This window comes from Lissotriton helveticus, chromosome 12 (genome assembly GCF_964261635.1).
Source record: "Lissotriton helveticus chromosome 12, aLisHel1.1, whole genome shotgun sequence".
NCBI lineage: Eukaryota > Metazoa > Chordata > Amphibia > Caudata > Salamandridae > Lissotriton > Lissotriton helveticus.
Window position 1 is genome coordinate 840,482,160 of NC_136073.1, and position 23,999 is coordinate 840,506,158.

Here is a 23,999-nt window from a genome sequence, read left to right on the forward strand (position 1 = left end):
TCGCCATTAAGAATGAGGACTTGGAGGCGCGTGGACGACGGAATAACGTTCGCATATTAGGCGTGGCGGAATCGACCCAGACTGGCCGAATGGACGTCTTTGTGGAGAACCTTCTTATTGAACTGTTTGGCAGGGACCAATTCACTTCAGGCTTTGTGGTGGAACGGGCCCACCGGTCTTTGGGACCCCGACCAAATTTGGGATTGCCGCCACGACCCATCATCGCACGGATTATGAACTTCAGGGACCGTGACGCTGCCCTCCGCGCAGCTCGAGAAAAGGGCGAGATTCGTTGGCAGGGCGACTCACTTTCCTTCTACCCAGACTTCACTGCCATGGTGCAAGAAGCGCGGCGAAAGTTCACCGGGGTTAAAGCTGCTCTGCGCAATCTAGGCCTTAGGTATGGCATGCTTTACCCTGCGCGCCTGAGGGTAGAGGTGGCTGGCAAGGCCCGCATATTTGACAATCCTACGGAGGTGCAGGAGTTCTGTCATTCGTATAAAGCCAGAAAAGACCAGAATGCGGGCGAATCCAGGGCTCAGTCGCCATTGCAGGAAGACTCTCAGAACAGCGTCGATCTATTCTCCACCTCAGGCCAGGGCTGACACTAGCACTCTAGCATGCGCATCTGCCTCCGCAGTTTTGTTGTTTGGCACTCTGACTCAAGTCTCATTGGACTAATCATTTGCATCTACAACCATTGTCTTGCCCTGGGGACGGGGCGTTACCACCCCCTATGGCGGCTGCCCTTCTGTTTGGGGACTTTGTTGCTTTTGACGTGGTGGGATGGGGTTCCGTTCCGATTGTTCAGTTAGTTAGATACTATCCTTCCGCCACGTTGGGTTGGGTATTCCTCTTTGGGGTTACTGAGAGGTTGGGTGGAGGGTGGGCTATTGGGATTGTTTGGTTTTGTATTGTTTGGAAGGGTCACAAAGTCATCATAATTCCGCTTGCTGTATTGAGCTGCTTCTGTCCTAGGTCACTTACATTTACTTGTCACTCATGGCTCGATTAGGATTGCAGGCGGGCCCCTCGGACTTGTCCTTAATGTCCTGGAATGTGAGGGGATTGAATGACGCCAGGAAATGCAAACAAGTGTTTAATTATATTGCCAGACATAGGATTGATATAGTCTTCCTGCAAGAGACTCATTTGACATCGGACTCTGCTGCACACGTAGCCAGGAGTTGGGGTACGCATCGGTTTTTTTCACACTACACTAGGTATTCCAGGGGAGTGGCTATCTGTATACACAAGCGGGTTCCTTTTGTGCTCTCCCACTCCGTCTTTGACACAGAAGGCAGATATGTCATCATCTCAGGGACCCTGCTGGGCCACAAGGTCACGCTTGCCGGTATTTATGGTCCTAACATTGACACCCCTGCCTTTTTTAGTGACTTTCAGCTACACCTACTACGATTGGATCCAGAACTGCTGTTGCTTGGTGGTGATTTCAACCTTCTTTTTAATTTTTTGAGAGATAGTACTGCATCCACCCCTGACACCAGACCTCACTCACGCCCTGTTTTGCTAGACATATGTACTCACTACTCTCTCGTTGACATTGAAGCGAAATTACACGCCTCCACCCCTGCTTATACACACTACTCTGGGTTCCATGACACATGGACGAGACTTGACTATTGGCTTCTCTCCCCGGAAGTGGTTGGGTGGGTGGGTAGACGAACTCCTTACACTTCCCCGTACACTATCGGACCACTCACCCGTAGTGCTTAGAATGCGGGTCCCTAGGGCGGGGGGATACGAGAGACAATGGCGTTTCCCCGGGAAGGCCTTGTCGGACCCAGTTTTCACTGAGACTATCAGGGACGCCATCGAGGACTACTTTGAACTCAACACAGGCACAGTCGACACCTGGGCTGTCCTATGGGAAGGCTTCAAGGCAACCATCAGGGGGGTCTGCATTGCAACGCACACTGGGGTGCTGCGTACTATACGTACGACCCTCTCACGGCTTGAGCAGGACATAGCGACACTGGAGGCAGAACAACTCCGTCGACACACTACGGAGAGGGAGCAAAGGCGCTTACAATTGCTAATGGAGTTCAGGGAGGAGGCGGACAGGGAGCTCAGATTCCTGACTAGAGCACACACTGCTAGGCAATATGGGGAGGGGGACTGACCCGGCAGGGTACTGGCACAACTACTTCGCCCACCACGCGCCGCTTCCTACATCACGACACTCGTGAGCCCGGCGGGGGAGACGCTACACACTACCCCCGAGATTTGTGATGCATTTTTGTCCTACTACACTACATTGTACACATCTACATTGACGGACGATGCCGCTGACCGTGGTGATTACCTCAACGAAATTGCAATGGTGTATTTGGATAAGTGGATGGTCGACTTTCTTGCGGACCCCATTACGTCTGACAACGTGGTGGAGGCTATAGACTCCATGACGGGATCCTCAGCCCCGGGACTGGACGGGTTCTCGGCCGACTTTTATAAAGCCTATAAAGATGTACTGGTTCCCCGCCTTGTGGAAATGTATGCTGAAGCATTAGAAGCAGGTTGTCTCCCCCTACGCTTAGAGAGGCAGTCATAGTGCTTCTCCCTAAGCCGGGTAAAGATGCCGCCCTCTGCGCTTCCTATCGCCCACTATCTTTACTAAACCTAGACTACAAAATTCTGGCGAAAGTGCTTGCCATCCGACTTTCGCTTTTAATGGAATCCATAATCTCCCCTGCCCAATCGGGCTTTGTCCCGCACCGCTCCACTTCTCTTAACCTTCGCACCCTTTTCTCCATCTTACACCGGGTTGATCCCGACGTCCCGGCGGCAGCGATCCTACTAGACGCCGAGAAGGCATTTGACTCTTTAGAATGGCCTTTTCTCATGTCAGTGATGCGCCGTATGGGGATACCTGAGTGTTTGGTTAACACGGTGGAGTTATTATATACTCTCCCGGTGGCCCGCCTACGCCTAAATGGAACAATCACTGCGCAGTTCCGCCTGGCCCGTGGTACGAGACAGGGTTGTCCCCTGTCGCCGCTCTTATACATATTGGCAATGGACCCGTTGAGAGAAGCATTTACACCGTGGCCTCCAATTTAGGACGGGCCCGCTCTTGATTTCGCTGTATGCAGACGATACCATCCTCTATGTCCGACAGCCCCAGTCCAATCTTGAACCATTGCTATTAGAAATCACCAGATTTGGCAAGTACTCTGGCCTCCGCATCAACTGGCATAAATCCGTAGTATTTCCTCTCACGCCAGTCACGACTGAGTGTTCGTGCCCCTTCCCCCTCACATGGAGCCAGGACTCTGTAAAATACCTGGGCATCCACGTACACTTAGACACGGAATTCATTATCAGATTAAACTACGGTACGGCTCTCACGGCCCTAGAGGGACAGATTGACAGATGGATTCGTCTGCCATTGTCCATGGTTGGGCGTATCGCCATCATTTAAATGATTGTACTGCCGCGGTTCTTATACTTATTCAATAATATACCGGTGCCCCTCACGAAAACATTCTTCACACAACTACGCTCATTGTTGTTGAAGCTTGTGTGGGGGAACAAGTCGCCACGAGTGTCCTGGCAGGTACGGACGCTCCCCTATGAGCAGGGGGGGACTCGGCGTCCCTGATTTTTATCTTTATTTTCTAGTGGCGCAGTGCTCCTATGCGCACCCGTGGTTCCACCCAGATGCCCGGATTCCTTATTTGCGGCCGGAGGACGATCTGGTCCTGCCGGGATCGCTGTCCACCACCCTGCCGTCGGGCTTACCTAGAGACCATCGAGACATTCAAACGGTTTCGTCGACCTGCTGGGCGTGGGGTAGACTGGGCCGCCTTGTTGGCCTTCCTCAACTGTATTCCCCGTGCCTCCCGTTGCCCAACTCCACCTGGCTACCAATTACTGGGGAAACAGTAGTGCAACACACGCTGTCCAAGTTTCACATTGCTACCATTGGGGATCTGTTCCCCGATGGCCATGCGTTCACGCTCACGGAGGATCCCCGATTCCTGGAGCGGACCTTCATGGACTCCTTCGTGCTGACCAGGCTGCGCTCCCTCCTGCGTGCGTCTTTCTCTTCCTTCCCGCTCCCTCCAGAGGAGATGGCTCCCCTCACATTCATTATTCAGCACACTTCGGGCACGCACTTGGTCTCCAAGCTATATCACATGTGCTGCGAGCTCCTCCCCTCCAGGGATCATTTGGTGCGTGCTGCCTGGGAGGCGGATTTGGGCTCCACCATTACGGACGACCAGTGGCAGTGGTGTTGCAGAGCGACCAAAGACATTTCCCTTAACAGTAAACATAAACTTCTGCACTTTAAATTTCTACGCAGACTGTATTTCACCCCAGCGAGACTACACAGAATAGACCCCTCGCGCCCCCATGCTTGCCCCAAGTGCAGCGGCCCTTTTGCTGATTTTGCGCACCTTTCATGGTCCTGTCCCGCGCTCCATAGTTTCTGGTCCCAGGTCCACGTTACACTTAGCGCTATGCTGCACCTGAACCTGGCTCCGATCCCTGAGATCGCCCTTTTGGGATATATGGCCGAATTCCCGAAAAATGTACGCAAACTGGCTGCACTCAGTTTCTTATTGGCTAAACGGGAAGTGGCACTACGGTGGTGTGACAGACGCCCCCCGTCACACAGCTCCTGGCTCCGAAGCCTGGCGCAATGCAACACCAATAGCACTGAGTACTCGGACATGGTCCCCTCTTCATCCAGACCTGTTGACATCTGGGGTCCGTATCGCACATATGTAGCTGGCACAGTAGATGGTACCCAGCCTCCGTGCACTCCTACGATGGCTCCTGAGGGGATTGGTTGAGGGGCAAAGGGTGATTAGATTTATTCGACTCTTGTTTTTCATTGAGAATTGATGTGCGATGTTCTGCTCCCTCCCTACTGCCTATGCAATGACCTGGGGTGTATTGTGCCAGAGTTTCACCGCGCTCCTTATCTTTTGTTTTAGTAGTGTCCTTTGGCTATGCTCATACTGCTATGATTTTGTATATGTGACCTTTGTGATGACACCTGACTCGGATATATATTGCAACATGTATGCTTCCTTTTTGTTTGTGTTACTTTTTTTTGGAAATTGATAAATAAAGTAAAAAATAAAAAAAAAAACATTTATTGAGTTGTAAAATATTTACAGCTAGTCCAAAGTATTTTTTTATGGAGATTCTAATTACCTGTGCCGGATTATATTGAGATTATATTCATGCTACAGCTGGCTGAATGTCGCGAAGTGCAAGTGAGTCATTGCATACTTTGTTCTACCCTCAAGTAAAGAAATACATTGGACTGTTAACAGCAAAACTCATTTTTACCTGCTGACTGACTGGAAATGAGCTAAGAAGAGAAGACACAAAGTCACTTTTCACAGCTTTTAAAGGCTGAACTTTACTTTCATAGGAAATTTCCCCACTAGTGTTTTCCTGAGCTAACTTTATGGTTACTTTTAAGAACTTGTAATTTGTAAGTGGACACAAACTAACTCGAGCAAGGATATCTTTGGAGCAACGGCGACTCCTCCACTAAGGTTGAGGAGCGTCTTCCTACTGCTCTACAAGCAGTGTAAAAAGGAAAACTAAAATGGCAATAACCAATGTTATTATCATTTTAGTTTTCCGTTCCTGCTTAGGTGCTGGCTGGGCTGGCGCTAGTGTGAGGAGTGGGGCGCACACTAAGTGCGTATGACTGTTTGGTCGTCATGCACACTTTGCAAGTTCTCCACTAGCTGTATTGCACAGACTTAATCACAACTCTACTGTAAGGCAGCATCGTGATTGGCTAAGGGAGCCTGTGTGCATCTTGCCCCTGAAGTCCTGCAGTTGCCCGGCAAGCATAAGAGAACCGAGAGGTGGTGGCGGGCGGCCGGTAAGTAGGTTAAAAAAATAATTAAACCCCCCCCCATTAAGTAGCGTCCGGCACTGCTTTGGAGATAAGCAGGGTATGACATGTTGATACAGATATGAAACCAAGCCCTCAAAATTCTAGGTTGCATGGACATGCGCTGTATTAAAATACAGATCAAAGAAACAAAACGTAAATACGGAGCTAGATTATTAATAACTCACCTAACACCTACGCCTCTTCAAATTTGCTACTTTCATGCAAGAAAAATATAACACTAGCGATAAAGAGTGTCCTAAAATCAGAAAACATGCCCACCAGCCCCCAAATCGTGGTTTGATTACAGGGCTGCAGGGTAGTTTAATTCTCCAGAAGTACTTGACAACTCTATGGAGCCAAGGAAAGCACATTTCAACACTGCCACATCACTGTGCCAAGTAGTATACAAAATAAAGCCTTCATGGGGTGCATTTTAGATTGAGAATTGAGCCCCAAATCACAGCTCATCCGTGCCCTAACGGTCAGTCAACATAACCAAGGCAACGGATATTTCCAAGATCACGCCATGGCAACAGATGAACCATCGACCACAAATGCATTCTTTGAGATTGCTTAAGCACCACACCCCAGACACTTTCTCCCTGAAGACTGAATTCGCATGACCACTTTCCCAAAACTCACCGACATTGGTTGGGAAGATGTCCTCGTTGTTAATCTGCACCTCGATCCAGTCCATCAGCAGGTTCATATACTTAGGGGCGGAGAGGGCTGTGGGCTTCCGATACTTGTGATCATCTTGCCACCGGTATTCGTACTTGGGGCCACCAGACATGACCGGACAGGACTGCTCTGTGCAGTTATCGCTCACTGTGCCGTAGATCAGGTTGATGCGGTTGAAGAAGTCCACCACATGCACAGCCACCCAGTCATTCTGGTCCTCACCGTGTGGTAGCTGGACAGCCAGCTTCAAGTCAAGCCCCGCGTTGAGGGAAGCCTGTGCCTTCTTGTGAAGCTCGAAGCGCTGCGTGCCAGGCTCAAACTTCCGCTTAGGCCGGAAAGTGCGATCCTTGTTAAACACTTGCTTTAAAGGGTTGGACATGTTTGTATTTTAAGAATTTGTAACTTCCGACACCTAAAATGTTTGGTTCACGTCCAGCACCAATGAGGTGCCGAGATTACCTCAGTGTTATGGATGGCGATAACCTTGTGGTCATTGAGGCAGTGACTTCTTTCTGAATGCCTGCATAAATAAAAATAAAAATACAAAACAAAATGTCATTATTCAACTCAATACCTGGAGTTACTTTCATAAAACTCAGTTGTAGGGCCACTCTGCATCTTTAATACGAATGTCTGGCATGCCCAAATGACGCGAGTTTGGGCTTCGTTGGAAAACAAACTAACATTTCGCTTGACCCAGTAAGCCTACTACCACCAACACAAACCAGGGAAAGGAGGATAAGAGCTAAAAACAGCCGGGGGCATTCTATCCTCTCTCAGAGCAGACATTACATAATCCTTTCATATGTGAGCTTAGGCTGCAGTTTTATCAAGCAGCTGGCGAGGGCCCAGCATAAACCTCTTACTCGAGGAATCTCTCAGTAGGGGTCTACACTGCCAATGCAGCTAAGTACCTACTGTATTCCTCAATCACATCCCAAAGAACATTGTTCATGGCCCTCAACATGCCCTCTCTCCCTCCAGAGCACTAACTTTGCATTAATGAAAAGGTTCCTGCTGATTGAAATAAAGGATCGGTCTAGATTTTGTCCAAAGCATGATGGCCTTGAGCATATTAAAGCTATTTGGTAAGTGATTCATTTTACTTGACCATTAATACCCTGTAACCAGACAGTTCTGACTGGCCTACGCATACGCTGCTAGCCCAGATTACCCCTAGCACCCACCCATCCGGAGAAATCAGAGAAAATTATAAAAAGGGAAAACATTTTGGCAGATGCAGTCTTGTTTCTCAAGATCCATGTACGGGGGCACGCTGTTAAGGCTGGAGAGACGGGTCTCAGTAGGACTGTGGAGAAGGTAGATCGAAGCTAAACCAACCCCCCACCCCCTCCCCAAAAAACTAAAAATAAATCAACTGTTCAAGACTTGCGTCAAACTCTTACCCTCCGTCCCCCTTTCTTCTTCTACATCTTTATGTGAACCTTTTTTAACGATAAAAGCTGCAGACGCGTCTGCTAGACCACATCCCGTGACAGCAACCATCTCTGCAGCAGTCATCATTTCCTCTTCGAGAGAAAACCTGCATGTGGCTGTACACGTCAGTGTTCGGGTCTGATGGGCTGGGTAGGACTAAGACTTCCAAATCTAACAAGCAACAGCAAAGCCAATAGGTCACGCCTATACACAAGCTCTATAGGCTGTCGATTTTTTTTTAGCCATGTTGTACAGCAGTCCAGCTGTTGTGCAGCATTGCTGAAAGTGTAAAAAAAAAAAACATAGCGCTATGATGCAGTCAGCGCTAGCTAGTGCTTTATTAATTTTCATTTAACTTGCTTTACACCTATTGACTTCACAATATGGACCACCAATATACTACCAAAGAAAGCACAGATTTTAAGGATAAAAAGAGTAGTCTTTGCACTATTGTTAGTGCTGCAAACAGTTAGAATGACACCAAATAACATATGCACATGATCCCAAGATATAGGAACAAGAGGATCACACATCTCATTTGCGTAGATTAAAAGCATGCCAAAATGAATTGCCAAAAACAGTACTCTCATACTGCGTCCTATCAAAGCCAGAAAAACTTCAGTCCACTGTAAAAAGCGCACACAATTGAATCAACTACAACACGCGTCCAGTCTCAGTGGTAAAGGCTCAGGTGGTATGTGATCTACACCCTTCTTCACTGTTTGGAATCAAAGTCCATGAAAACAAACACACCTGGGTAGAAAATGAGCAAATAGTATAACCAAATCACATTGAGAGCTACCCATGCAGCCGCCACAGCTTTGTCAGCCAGCAGATAAAACCTTCCATCAAGTTAACAAGGAAAACAGAGGTTACTAGTGAAATGCACACTCTTCCGACTACAACAGAGACGTTTTTAAACCAAACGCTGCTACATTTGTGTTCTTGCATTTTTAAAAAAAAAACAGTTTTTAACTTACCAAGGTCCATGGAGAACTACCTGCTGACAGTCATTGTACCCCACTTCTGTACTGAAAGAGTAACGAAATGTGTAACCAGATGAATACTGGTTGTCAGAGGTATTAGTTCCTCATTTTCGAACAAGTATGTTAGTTCTGCTGAGAAAATTACATTGACCCTGGTAGGGGTAATTCGAATGTCATGAACTGAGCCAAGTTTGCATCCACCTACCTGGGCCACACCTATTGTAGATTAAACAGAGGCTTGAGAAGCGGATCCTCTTTACGTTGTCTCTGAATAGGTCTTTGCCGGTGACCACACAAAGATATCCTGCATAGCGCACGAAAGGTATGGGTCACTTTGGTCTAAAGTCATTCATTGCATACACAATTTAATTAAAATTTGAGAACTGAGAATCCCCATAACATAAAGAGCTATGAAAGGAAGGGGGTTCATGTTCAAGTAGAGTGCAGACTGCAAGCCAGGAACATGAAGCTTACCAATTACACAACAGCCTACCCAGCAAAAGCCAAACGATGAAGCACGCTTGAAGAACTCGAGATAATCGCGAAAAGAAAATATGATTCCAATGCAACATCAAAATCCCGGTCTACAAGAAAACTAGATGTCACCTGAACCAGAGGTGCACACACACTATAGGTATATCAATGTGCGGCACTCACCACAGATGCACACTAATATTGACCAGCTGTTGAACGAAGAGCAAGGGCTATGGTACACAGGAGAACGATGCACCCACTGTAAGGATGTTGGATGATGCGGAAGGTCTGCACCGCAGAGCTAAAACTACAAAAGTCTGGTCTCAAAGTGTCCAACAGTCGTTCCTTTTTAGGTCTCGCTGAACCAACGCGCATGCGTTGTTAGGTGTAGGTTTCTACAGCACATCCATCAAAGTCAAATTACTAACCCTATCCATAGAGTGGGCTTTGGATCCACCAGCTAGCTTGAAACTGTCACTCATGTTGGCTCCTCCCAGTGAAGAGTTCATCTCTCGCCTAATACTAATGGCTGTTTGAGTGTATCCTTCCATTGCCACTTTAGGGTTTGCATTGAAGTGCAGGAGCTATTTTACAACTATAGCCCTCCGACTGCTGCTGGCTCCCTCCGATGTGCGAACACTGCATGTGTTAGCACATTAACCCCAGACCTACTGGCTTTGCTAATGTTCATTTAAGCTGTGGACTACTGTAATCTCTTAGGTGAAAATATTTAGTTCTTGTTAATGCAGCCTGTAAATATTTGTGATCTGAACTGGCGATCTGGGAGGGTTTCACAAGATTTGAATTATCTACACCGCAGTCGGTCTTTCGTTAAATGAACAGTGCCAGCATCTGTAATGGAGCATTGGATTATGCTTCACACAGACCTGGGGAAGGGCTTCTTTCGTTCATGTGCTTGTGTGTCTAGGAGTTTTGCTTGTTCATTGTTTAAATAGGTGCACACTTCTGCCTGCAAAGCTGTGGAGTGTTGCCCTACGCCGTCCTGTAAAAGAGAAACAAAGAGTCGGGGGATGGGCCGACAAGTGTGGCATGAGGCGGATATTGGACTCTGACCCGACGAAGGCCCGCTGAATACTGCATAGAGCCAAAAATATCTGCGCATTAAAAAAAAAAACTGTCGAAAAGTTATGATGGGGTGGATTTTATTGATGCAATTGCTCACTATAATCCTTAAATTAGTTCTAATTATCAAATAAAAAGAATCACTGTATTCTAAGCTTTCCTTGGAGCAGCAAAAGCACAGGTCACAACATTATTATGTTTAACTCCTCTCTAGGGTTAGGCAGCTCTCCGCTAAACCCTAAAAGGATAGTAACCCACACGCAGTCGACTACATAGCTCTTGGAAACAGACAAGCCCCGGGAACAACATATTGCTCAATTACACACATCCCAAATGTTTGTAAAAATGATGTGAGGCAGCTCACCCTCCTTCCTATCCTCCTGTGATGTCCGTTTTAGGGCTCTATACACCGAAGCCAGTTGGATGTTATGCGTGATCAGATGTTTACACTTAAACTCTTGTTGTGTGTGTATATATATATATATATAATGTTTATTGGCTTAGTTAACCTTCTTTGCTCACAGCTCTCAGTAACCCCTTATCCAGAAACATCCCTGCAGCAGCACAGCTTTCAGTTGCACACAAGTTACCACCACAATAGATAGTTTTCAAGCAAATCCCACATACTCCCAATTCGTACAGGTCGGGGTGGCAGTTCCTGGGTTAGCCTCAATACCCTGTCACAAAATCAAGTCCCGAGTTTTGCAATCTATTCCTCAGGACCAAAGAAATGGATGGATACCAGTGAATGGCTGGAAAACATCTTGCTAGTAATCCTAGGATGAAACATTTATGGGGTACTCACTGCTTCTTTACTCACCTCCCACTCCTGTCCTCCTGTCACCCACTGCTGAGCTCAAAGAGCCTGTACAATCCAGGGAATCTGAATAAGTGTGTGGAATGTCCCTTTTCATCAAACCTCAACAGACACCAGACACCAGAGTGGAGAACAGTAATTTTGCTCTTTGTGGCCATTTCTCACTGGATTCACACTATTGGTGCAGGCCGTGCTCCTTCCGAGGTCATGAGATGCTCTTCCTCCCCAGATCCTGTCCATTCTGAGCCCTTTCAGAAGAGACTATGCTTCTCCGTTCCAATGATCTGTAAGTTGTAGTAAGCTCCATATAAATGAAATTTCAATTTTTAGCTGGGATGTAATCCTGAGCTCTGGCCAAAGTTATATAAAACCTAATGTACAATGCAAATGCAATTACTAGACGGCCAAGTTTTAGCAAAGCCAATAGGTCTCAGCAATTAAAGAGCTATTGGTGTTGTCAATGTCTTTCAGCCATGTTGAAAAGCAGCACAAGGGGCGTGGCCAAGATGGCGAGCTGAACGGACGTGTTCGTCCCGGGCTCCTCCACCCTCAGGCCCCTACATCGTAATTAAGCGCTGATCTCCCCCCCCAGATCGCACCGGAGCACTCACGGTTTCCTGTAACTTCTGGTGACCGGCAGAGGGGCATCTTCCCGGCCCCGCACGACGCCCGGAGAACTCCCGGGAGCGGTGTCTCCCAGACATCGGCCATTAGTGAGCCTCGGGAATGGCCGCCTGGTGAAGCGACTCGACGCTGGCCTAGTGGGGAGCGAGGCCTCGAGCTCTGAACAGTGAGTCGCCGCTTCTCTGTGGCGTCTGCCCGGTCCAGGTGCGGAGGAGCTGGGGGACCGCTGCCGACGAAGAAGTGAGACGCGGGCCCAGGGACCCGCCGGACCGGAAGTGGACACGCGAGGCCGGGGACGCGGCCTGCAGACGTGGCGCCCCAGACCCCTGGGGCGGAATAGACGGCGACTCCTGCCTTCCATCTCGCGGCCCTGGAGACGCGAGGGACAGAGCGGCCCGGGCAGCGGGGACACCGCAGCGAACTCCCGGTGACGGCGGCAGCGGAGAGGGACGACGCCGAGGGACGACGCCGGGGGCCGCGCCGGTGCGTAGCTGGAGGACCTGACATGCTGAGGTGAGGCGAGGCCACCTCTGGACACTCAGCCTTGTGGGCCCCTCCTTTTTCGCCTCGGATCCCGCAGCGGCTCTGAGTCCCGGCCTCGGCGGGCGGCCGGGGTGGACCCGGAGGCATCGGAGCTCTCCCCGCTCCATACTACCTGAGAGACCCCGTTATTGAGCCTCCCACTGACTTTGTGCCCCCATCCTAGTCCCACCTACAGAGGTGCTGCGGGCCACCTTCCTGGATCGTCCAGGGGAGCGCGAGACCTGGAGGCGGAGGTTCCGGGCAGCACGAAGGTGCGCTTTCCGGAACGGAGCAGGGGAGGAGCCAGCGAGGGGCTGCCACGCTACTCCGGGGATCAGGTAGGCCGGGAGGCCTATCTTTGTGCAGCGACCCCCGGACCCCCTCCCGGAGCCCCTGCAGAGTGGTGGGGACAAGCGACGACCGGGGGAAGTCTGGGGGTGCCCAGCTGCCCCGTGCACAGTGTTGGGAGCCCGCCTGACCAGGCACCGAAGCAACTGTACCAGGCCTGGGACGCGGAGCCGCCACTCGAGCCGGCGGCCCTGACTGGCGCCGGGCCCTTGTCCCTCCGGCCCCTCCCTCCGTGACACCAAGACTACGCAGGGGAGCTGAGACCACCATCGAGGGGCTAGTCGGGGACGGGGGGGCCCAACAGACACTCGCACAGCTGATTGCGGTGGCGTGACCCGGCCAGAAGGGGGACCAGCCTGTGCCCCCTCTCCCTGTGGCGCGGTGGTGCTCGCCCTAGGCCCCTGAGGAAGCACTGCATCTCGGGCATCGGCCCGAAGTCAAGGACGGGGCCCCGACGACGTGGTGGCCCGCTCCTGAGCAGAAGGGGGAACACTCTGCGTTTGTTGCTACTGGACGCTGGCCATTACCCCGCAACAGGGCTGAACTACCGCTGAGAGCAGACCGCTGCGCCCCTTCTTGGATCGTCGCCCTGGGGTCCCGGAGCCCCGCTGGTTTGACCTGGTCAGTGAGGAGACACTGAGGGGGACGCGGTTGCGCGAGTCCTGGCCCCGGCACCGCTATACCCTACGGACCTTTGTGGATACCCCCCTCCTGCGACGCGCCCCCACCTCTGAGATGTCGGGCAACAGAGGGGGCAAGAAAGGAGACCGCACCTTGCCCGAAATGTTAGGCAGAGGTGCTCCGAGACAGGACAGGAGTCAGCCAGCCCCGAGCCCCCCGACTGGCTCTCGAGGAGCGGAGGGGGGAGAACCTCCGGTAACCAGGTCTTTTCTGGAGTCGGCACCCTCAGGGAAGACTTCCAAACGTTGAAACAGGAGGTGGCCGGGGAAGTCCGGGAGGTGAGGAGAGAGGTCGACGCGCTTGAAGAACGAGTATCCACCGTGGAAGAAGCTAACCAATCTCGGGACGAGGAGATTGCCCACCTGCAGCAGGAAGTCTTGCGGCTCAGAGACCAACAGATTGACCTCCAGGCCCACGCCGAGGATCTCGAGAACAGGTCCAGGCGCAACAACATCAGGGTCCGAGGCATCCCATCCAAAGAAGAGGGGGGAAGACGCAGCAGCCTACCGAGGGACCTGTTTCGCGACATATTGGGCGAACCCGGAGACTTCCCGGTGAGAATTGACAGGGCACATAGAGTGGGTTTACCGCGCCGGGCCTCGGCACCGCCCCCAGACATTCTGGCCTTCCTCCCGGATTTTCCTCTGAAGGAACGGATCTTGCGCGAAGCACGGCGAAAGCAGCCGGTGAGCTTCCGGGGTCATCAAATAGCCTTGTTTCAGGACTTATCGACGATCACATTGCAGAAACGCAAGTCCTTCAAGATCGCCACGGACTTTTTGCGGGAACATGACCCGCAGTACTCATGGGGCCATCCCTTCATGCTCATTTTCCGTTGGAACGGGACACTGCATCAGCTTCGGTCCCTCCAGGACACTTGCGGAGTGCAGGGTATCACCGCGGCGGATGACGACGTTCCAACGCCTCGCCGCCGTCGCAACTCGAGGGAGGGATGGCAGACGGTTCGGCGGCGACGGTCCACGCTCCCTCCTCCGCGACCGGATTCTCCCACGATCAGGGCTGAAATGGACAGCACCATACGGGAGGTGTCCAGAGACACGTCGCCTGGTGATATAGCCTTGACGGCCTGAGCAACATCCGGGGGGAGATCATATTGGCTTCATCATCATTGCAGGTGCGAGGGTTCTGGGGGAGAGGGGGGGCTCCGGGAGGGCATAGGTGGTGGCTGGACGTCCACTCGAATACTTCTCCACGGACTTGTCCGTTAGGGACCAGACTGGGACAATGGAGTTCTTTGAATGGTTGGGGTTGAGGGGGGAGAGGGGGGCTGAGGGTAGGCCACTGGACGGGGGGAGGGGATTCGGGGAGTTGGGCTGTTCAGGGGATGTTTGGAGGGTAGGGCTGGGGGGGATACGGGGTTTCTGCTGTGCTGTATTGTTTTGCTGCTGCGCTTGCTTTGTCCTCACGCCACTTTCTCAGGGCTGGTTGAGGAATGTTCGGGGGGGGATTCGGGGTTCGTGCTGTGCTGTCATTTTTTGCTGCTGCTCTTGCCTTGTCCTTACTCTGCAGGTACAGAGTCCGGAGTGTCGTGCTAGCTGGTTACTGCATTTGTTACGACCCACATTGCCAACCCGCACTGCTTTTACTATTGATTCAGGTTCATTAAGCGCTACTCTCGCGATGACCGTTCATGACCCTTAAGATTGTTACCCTTAATGTGAAGGGGTTGAATAACCCGGTCAAGCGTAGAGCAATGTTGTCCCTCCTCGAAAACACCCAGGCAGACATCTGCCTCTTACAAGAAACTCACCTCCTGGCCCGAGATTGTCTCAGGATGCGGTCTCCGAAATTCCCAGTGCAGCTATTCTCCTCAGGGACTACCAAAACGGCAGGGGTTGCAATCTTGGTGTCTAGAAAGTTTAGAGGGGAGGTCCTGCACAAGGTTGCGGAGCAGAAGGGGAGGCTCCTGGCATACAGGGTTAAGCTGGGGGGACTTCTGTTCACGGTGGGTTCGATCTATAGCACTAATGATCGCCAAGACCTGTTTCTACAATCGGCTCGAAGACGTCACGACTACCCCGGACAAACACATAATCATTGGAGGGGATCTGAATATGGTCTTTAACTCATCCTTAGATAGATCTACGCAGCGACGCCCACACACCGGGGAATTCTCACAGCTGAGTAAATCCCTCTTAGGGATCTTGATATGCATGATTTATGGAGACGCCTACACCCCACCACACAGGCCTACTCCTACTACTCCCACGCACACAAGACATACGCGAGACTAGATCATCTCCTGGTTACGGGACCGGTTGCCGAATTGGCGACGGCTTCCGATATAGGGGTCCTTACGTTGTCTGATCACGCTCCGGTTTCGGGCTCTTTCCAACTGCCGCCGGTGTCTCCCTCACGAGGGGTCTGGCGTCTGCGGGATACCCTGTTACATAAACAGACGGTGGTAAAACAGATACGCGCTGCGATTACTGAGTATCGGGAACACAATGAGAATGAAGATACCACCCGGGCGACGCAGTGGGCCGCCCTGAAAGCGGTGCTCCGGGGTGAGTTTATCGCCATCTCCTCCGCGGAGAATAGGGAACGGCAACAGAAACGGGACGAACTTACGAATACGGTGTGGGAGCTGGAACAGATGCATCAGAGGACGAGGGGCCCCAGAGTCTGGAGGCAGCTCAAAGCAGCCCGGAAGCTTCTTTCCGCGCTGGACATGGACAGGGCGGAGCACGCAGCGTTGCGCCTGAAGCACGCGTATTACACTGGCGGTGACAGATGCGGCCGACTACTCGCAAACAAACTTCGGGTGAAACACCAGCACCAGCGGGTTAAGGCACTGTCCATTCCTGGCGGGACACTGGCTACGGAGGACCACCAGATTGCGGACAGGTTCCGTCGCTATTACGCCGACCTATACGCGGGCGAGCCCCCCCTCGACCTTGGCCGAGGCTGCTTACCTCGCGTCGGTCGACCTCCCCGTCCTCACCCCGGAGCAGGCGGAACACCTGGAGCGGGACATTCGACCGGAGGAGGTGATTGCGGCTATCTCCCGGCTCAAACATGGGAAAGCCCCGGGTCCCGACGGTTACACCCCACTTTTTTATAAAACGTTCTGTCAGGAGCTGGCGCCACTGTTGACGCGGCTCTTTAACTCCTTTGCTGAGTCAGGGGCTATCCCTCCGGATTTGCTGCGGGCAACAGTATCGGTTATCCCCAAACCGGGGAAGGACCGGACTGAATGCGAATCCTACCGGCCGATCTCGCTACTGAATGTGGACCTCAAGCTCTACACGGGGATCCTAGCGGCACGTTTGGCGCCACATTTGCCAGGGCTAGTGGACCCGGATCAGGCCGGGTTTGTCCCAGGCCGACAAACGGTAGACAACACTAAGAGGGTGGTCCACATCCTAGAGAAGGCCTCCCGTATTCCCGGGGAACGCATGCTGCTTTCGGTTGACGCGGAGAAAGCGTTCGATCGGGTGCATTGGCCTTACCTGGAGAAAGTGCTCTGCAAACTAGGTATAGGTGAGAAGTTCAGCACCTTCATATTTAACTGTTACAGATCCCCTGCCGCGATGGTGCGGGTGAACGGGTGCAGCTCCGGCCAATTCGTGATAGAGAGGGGAACCAGAGAGGGGTGCCCACTGTCCCCGCTACTCTTCGCTCTTTACATGGAGCCATTTGCCCAACGGATTCGCCGAAACTCGGAGGTGACCGGCGTCCAAATGGGGGGGTACATTCACACCGTTAGTTTGTATGCGGATGATGTGATCTTAATGCTCGACAATCCGAGGGAGGCGCTCCCCGCTTGCATTGCCGAGATGGAGGCCTTCGCCACGGTGGCGGGTTTCAAAATGAATATGAGAAAGTCAGCAGCCCTTGACATCTCGCTCACTACTGCTACGAGACTAGAGTTACAGGGACGATTCCCCATGCGTTGGTCTAAAGATCTGGTCCCATACCTGGGCGTACTACTGGCTCCCTCTTTGCCTGCCATGGTGACTGCTAATTATGCAGCCTTGGGCAAAAAAATTAAAGAGGAACAATCCCGTTGGAGCAAGGGCACTTTATCGCTGCTGGGACGGATCGCTGCGGTGAAGATGACTCTCTTGCCGCAGGTACTGTATCTGTTCCGGGCCCTGCCGCTCCAGCCACCGAAAGGATGGATACGACAGGCTCAGACCGATATCGCACGCTTTGTCTGGCAGGGCCGCAAACCCAGACTCAGGAGAGCCTTGTCCACGCTGGCACCTGAGTCCGGTGGACTTGGCATTCCGGATCTACACAAGTACTTTCAGGCGGCGCAGTTGCGGTATCTAGTGGAGTGGAGCAAATGGGAATCTGACAGACATTGGCTGTTTCAGGACCAGGCAGTGGCGGGCAAGACCCTACAGGAGATACCCTTCATGCGCAGATCTCATCGCCCCCCCAATCTCTATGCGTCCTTTGTCACACAGGTTCCGCTCCGTGTGTGGGACGCTGTGAATGTTACGCATGAGCTCACCACCTTCCCGTCACCGCTTACACCACTGATTGGGAACCCCGACTTTCAACCCGGGATGGAACCTGGCGCATTCTTGCTCTGGCGGGCAGCCAGATGCTGCGCTTTGTTTCACATATACGGTCCGCAGGGTGCCGTGTCGTTCGAAGACCTCCGCCGGGACTACCACCTGCCCGAGACTGAGCGTATGCGGTATCTGCAGGTACGCCATTGGGCGCTTCAGTCGCAAGTGCGGGACCTGGCCGACCGGAAACTCACTCCATACGAGATGTGGCTGGCGACGCGCTCCTCAGACGCCAAGCTCATCTCAGACCTATACCGACTCTTACAACCCCCCCTTACCACATCCATAACCCCGGAAGGGCTCGCTGGGGAGGGAACTGAGTCACAAAGAATGGGACGACATCTCCTACCGGGCACGTCATTCAGCATATCACACTGGGCTCACCGAAACCTTCACTAAGATATCCACATACTGGTACTACACGCCTCAGAGGTTGCACGAAATGAACCATAACATCCTGAGCACCTGCTGGCGCGCATGTGGACAGACTGGCACGCTTACACACATTTTGTGGGACTGTCCGTTACTGACTTCTTATTGGACGGAGATCTTAGACGAGATAGATCAGTGCTTTAACATTGAATTACCTCGCCTCCCAGCCTATGTCCTGCTAGGATTACCTAACGGTTTGATGTACCCTCTACGATCCAGGAGGGGCAGACAGATAGCGATCGCTTTAGGCTCAGCGATCCAGAACATACTCATATATTGGCGTACCACCACCCTTCCTACCACCATAGGCTGGCTGCACAGGTTATGGCACGTCCTGGGAATGGAGAAGCTGTCCCGCACGGTGGCAGGCGAAGTGGACAGATTTGAGGACCTGTGGCAGCCTTTCCATACCTTACTACAGTCGGAATTCAAAGAAATTACTTGTCCCCGGTATCTTAGGCTAATGCGACTGACATCCCCGATTGCCTAGTTGACGTGGCGGGAGGACATGATGGGAGGGGTAGATCCTTCGCGGAGGTGATGGAGGTGTAAGACATTCGCTCAGCACAGGGGGAGGGGGGTTTTGGTGGGAGGGCAAGGAGGGGGGGAGTTGAGGGGGGGTTGTTGGTTCTGGAATTTGTCGTCACGGCACTCACACCTAGACTGAGGCTCTACAAATGCTCAGATAGTAATGTATGGAATTTTGAAGGCGCTTTTGGAGCAGGGACTTTGCATTACATTAATACGACGACTGTATTCATTGTATGTATTGTTTTTCCTTGTTTATTAACATGCAATAAAATGCTTTAAACCTGAAAAGCAGCACAAAAGCTGTTAAGCACGGATGAAGGTTTTGTAAAAAAGCGCTATGACCTACCCTGCGCTGTATTCTGAACACACATATTTGAGAGAGCTTTCATGCGTGAAAATGAAGAAAAAGGTTTTGGTGAAATCAAATATTTGGTTAAGCACACAAGGAGTAGCTCTTAAAGAAACTGAAACAAAGTGCCTGAGCATCTGATTGCCTGAGCCCAGCTCCCATAGCTGCACTTTGGTCTGGCAGATTCCCGGGTGCATCCCCAGCCCCCAACAGAAGACCTGTTTGGCCTGCTTGAGCTGTAATGTGCTCTGTTGAAACACATCTGCAACAAGCTGGCACTTAGGTTTAAATGGGAGGGGTGCAGTGGGTGACCTGAGAGAGTGAAAATGAAACTAAAGTAAAAAATGAAAACTAAAAAAGGGGACATGTGGATAGCACCTGACCTGATAAACAACATGCCTTGTGAAGCGTCATTTTAAAAGCCTTGCTACATTTCGAAATGGTTTCCATTTCAGTTTTTTTTTTTTTAATAATGAAACACTGTAAGCAAGTTATAAAATGGAACAGAAACGGCGAGAGGGCTGGTGAGGAGGTGAATAAGAATGCAGATCTGTGAAGGAAAAAAAGGAACAGGTTTGGGGCGGGTGGGAGAAAACAGAGCAAGTGAAACCACAAGCGCTCGTGTGGAGTGCTCAAAGTCAAAAAACAAATGTGTTCCTAAAACGGGAGCAGTAGATGGGCAGAAGTACTTAGTCCATGCTCTGGGTGAGGGCCAAACACAGTAAGAGGCACGATGTGTTCATTCCATGAACAAATGGGAACGAAGGATACGAGAGCGACAATGAAGCGAACAAACGGTAAGCCTATGGGCGAGCTGAAGCCCACTGAATTGAAAACAGAATGTCTCTTTGAGACAGCACAGGCACTGTCTATTTGAGTCCTAAACTACTGAAACTTGCCACTGGGTAAGCAGCTCTCCGTAGCCCACTTAACAGCAGAGTCATTCCACAGGGTACATCCCTCAGTAACATTCTCCATTAAAGAACACCCCTAATCTACACAATTCTCAATACGTCATTAGAAACCACTAATACCACGCGGATTACACAGCTGTACGTATTATCAGAAACAAAACGAAACTATCATCAGTTACACAGCTCTTATTAGACAAATAAACTGTAGTTTAGGCTATCTTCTGGTTGTTCTGCTTGCAGTAAAGCTGGACACGGCAGAGGCAAATTTAGGTCACAGCTTTCAGAAATGGTAAGAGACGTAAGCAGTTAGAGATTACACTGTACTCAGTGAGGGATTAATGGCAGAGCCTACGCTTGAGTTACTTGGAAAATGCCACTTTCGGCCTGAACACGCACCACTTTTTAAGTATAAATACAAATCAAGTCCTGCTGGCTTTGTCCATGCGTGTCTAATGACGCCAAGAGAAACACTTAACTCACAACGGAAGCAAAGTAAGTGTATATCATGAAGTGAAGCATCTTACCAAAATGAAACTGTATTGTGCCATATGAGGCATTCTTGAAACTGAACTAGGCCAACAGTGTTTAATTTCTGCAACAAAAAAAAAAATATATATAATAAGTACATTTAGGGGCTGCCAGCGTCGCCAAATTCCAGGTTTGCTGCATACCAAGAAAGCCTATTCTTATTTCAACCTCATGCCATTTACTTCCACCACTTTACACTCCATATCTCTCACTCTTGCAGCTTGGTGTTCATCCGTTTTCTCCCATAGTGATTCAATACTTTTCTATCTTTCTCTTATTTTCATCCTTTTCTATCTTCCTCTCACTAGCTCTGTGTCAAAGCCTGGAGATGAAATACAAGCCCTAGTTGTGCTCACCATCTGAAACCACTGGCACAAATTAAGCACTGCAAGCCAAGCACTAGTGCCCAAAATACCAGGAATCAACTTAACTAAAAATTTACACAGAGATGAAGTCTTGTTGGAATGACAGCAAGCGTAGCATTCAGGAGCGAGTCATCAATTTCTAATCAATGAAAAAATTGAGACTTCCTGTCACAAAGGCGCATATGCCTCAGCTTAAAAAACTGGCAGCCGACTCATTTCCACGTGACTTCCTACCACGACTGAAGCGAGGACGGGAAACAGGCACATTAAAGAGATGTTCCTCATACTGCTCATCACCACAATCTGGCAGTATCAAAGCGCTGCAGCTGTACGTTATAGGGAAACCAGGCCTGTGGTCTATCTTTTTTAAAGCTGCTTAAGTACTAAAGCTTTAAGTCATCTCAATAAAAAGAAAATAGACCACAGGTACACTGGTTCTTCCAGATCAATGTAAGAAAGATTGAAATTCCATAAAAGTCCTAAAATTCTATATTAAAACATGCAGTGGCAAAGCCAATAGGCCTGCAATGGCCAATGCTCATTTTGTTTCTGGGTGATTTTTTTAAGAAAATCACATATTGTATCCAAATAAGTATTGTCTAAAAGCATATATATCCCCGCCAGTGGCAGTCACCACTGGGTAGTTATCTTTATGTAAGCTGTTCCATAAGAAAAATGTTTGTGTTGCCAATAACTGGCCCCGCATTACAAAACTCCACAAAACGTTCACAAAAAAAGCATACCTTTTGACTAGTTTGTGCATGGAAAGTTTTGGGGTGATCCATCACGCGGGGGCAAATAAATAAAAGGGTGGGAGGGTCCCAAAATGAAAAATCCACAGGCATTTTCCATAGTCTTCTCTAGGCAGGAACACAGCAAAAACTGCTGAACAAAATTAACCAAATTTGTCAGAAAGCTAGATCTTGGTACGCAGATTGTGCTTTTTGTGAAATGGTGTAAATCCGTTCGGTCGTTTTTGAGAAATGAAGGTTAAAAAAAATATTGATATCTGAATGGCTGGGTTTGAGGGACTCTGGTGAGAGTCCCTCAAACTCATTTTTGAAAAAATAGAGCGTACTGATTGGCCCAAAGAGTTTTTTCCCCTGTGGCAGTTTGCTCCTGTGGGAAGACTCCCACAGGAGTGAGTGCTCTGTTTGGCTGCCAGCAACAGGAGAATGTTGTTGGCAGCCATTACAGGACTTGGGGACTTAATCCACTGCCCTGAACAAACATATATATATCTGGCACAGGCAGGGAAACTTGTGTTTGCTCACACCTGAAGGAAGCATTTTTTAATCTCCTGCCATATGGGAGCAAACACTAAGTCTGCTTCCAGCGGGCAGGGAGCAGACTTTTCACCTGTTTTTCTGCATATCAAGAGATTGCTCCCGCCTGGAGGGAGCAGCATAAGTAGCTGTTCCCTGCGGGGTGGGAGCAATGCCGACTCTGGCTGCATTCGGGGAGTCCGCAGGGGCCATGGAGCTTTCCTGCCCCCCCCAGTGTATGGTGGATGCTCTGGGTGGGCACCAGGACACCCACCTATATTAAATGCAGGGCCCAGAGGATGGAGTCCCCAGGGCCAAATAAGGCTTGGGATGTGGGACTACACCCCCCCCCTTTGTATTTTACCCCTGATGGAGTCCCCAGGGCCTGAAGGCCAACCTTGTGCTACACACAGCAAAGGACATGGAAGCGTAGGGGTTGGCTGCCTGCTGGGTATTTGGCTGCAGAGTCTAGCTGAAAATCAGGCCTTGCAGCCAACCCCATTCTATGCACAGCCAAAGGCTATGCGCGAAAGGGGGTTGACTCTACCCATGGTAATAAAATATTACTTCCATGTGAAAGAAAAAACTAGAAATTCATTGAAGAAAAAAAACAGGGTAAAGTAACATTGTCGTTAGGTGAATGTCAGTGACAACATTAATGTTTTCAACTAAAAAAAAACCCTCACAGAAATTCACCAGTTATGGTTAGCAAAACTTGCACTCCCAACATGCACTACTTCTGACCTCACATATTACACCACTCATGACATGTTCTATGACATCTGATGACATCACAGATGGCATCATCCAATGAGCGTGCTAGTTTGTTTTTTCTAGTTTACATAGTGGTGGGTAACTTCAATATTACTTATCCACCTAATTTTGTACTACCCAGGTCCAACTAATGGGTGTAGGTGTTCACAAAACTCTTTGTCATCAGCAATAACTACAAACCAACCATCAGTGCTGAAATGTGAAGCGTTCAGTCAACAAATGTAACTACGCTTTTCTTCAACAGCATGTCAGTACACCCAAGGTTCTGTTGTTTTTCAATGTCTGACTAAACAGGAAGTGAAACACAAAACCATATAAATGAAAACGGCAACACAAATTCCATTCAGAACTGAGTAAGTATATTCTAGCTATGTTGTGTCCAGTGACTAACTTAAAACCTGTGCAAGGTGCAGCACTCAAACCCTTGAAAGGCGCTCCCTGGCCTTTTTAATCCATTTTGTAATGTGGTTTTCATTTTCAGTAGATTATGTGCATTCAAAAACAGGGTAGCAACTTGCTGTGTTCAGATCCCAGTCAGGTCAAAGAGGAGTGTACCACTGTCTTACTGTCTTGCTGTCTTGCTGCCTTGCTGCCTTGCTGCCTTGCTGCCTTGCTGCCTTGCTGCCTTGCTGCCTTGCTGCCTTGCTGCCTTGCTGCCTTGCTGCCTTGCTGCCTTGCTGCCTTCCTTGCCCTGCGGCTCTACGCGTGTTGGGCCAACAGTAAGTCTGTTATTATTTGAGTAGGATTTCATGTC

At 50.2% G+C, this 23,999-nt stretch overlaps 1 protein-coding gene across 1 annotated transcript in view; it reads right to left on the bottom strand.

Moving 5' to 3' along the window:
• The window catches only part of MOB3A (MOB kinase activator 3A), a 53,556-nt gene that overhangs the window by 26,011 nt on the left and 3,546 nt on the right, over positions 1-23,999 (bottom strand). Inside the window, exon 2 of the mRNA XM_078671546.1 lies at positions 6,533-7,091. Coding sequence (XP_078527672.1) covers positions 6,533-6,950 — 418 coding nt within the window. The 5' untranslated portion in view covers positions 6,951-7,091. The remainder of the gene's footprint in view (positions 1-6,532; positions 7,092-23,999) is intronic.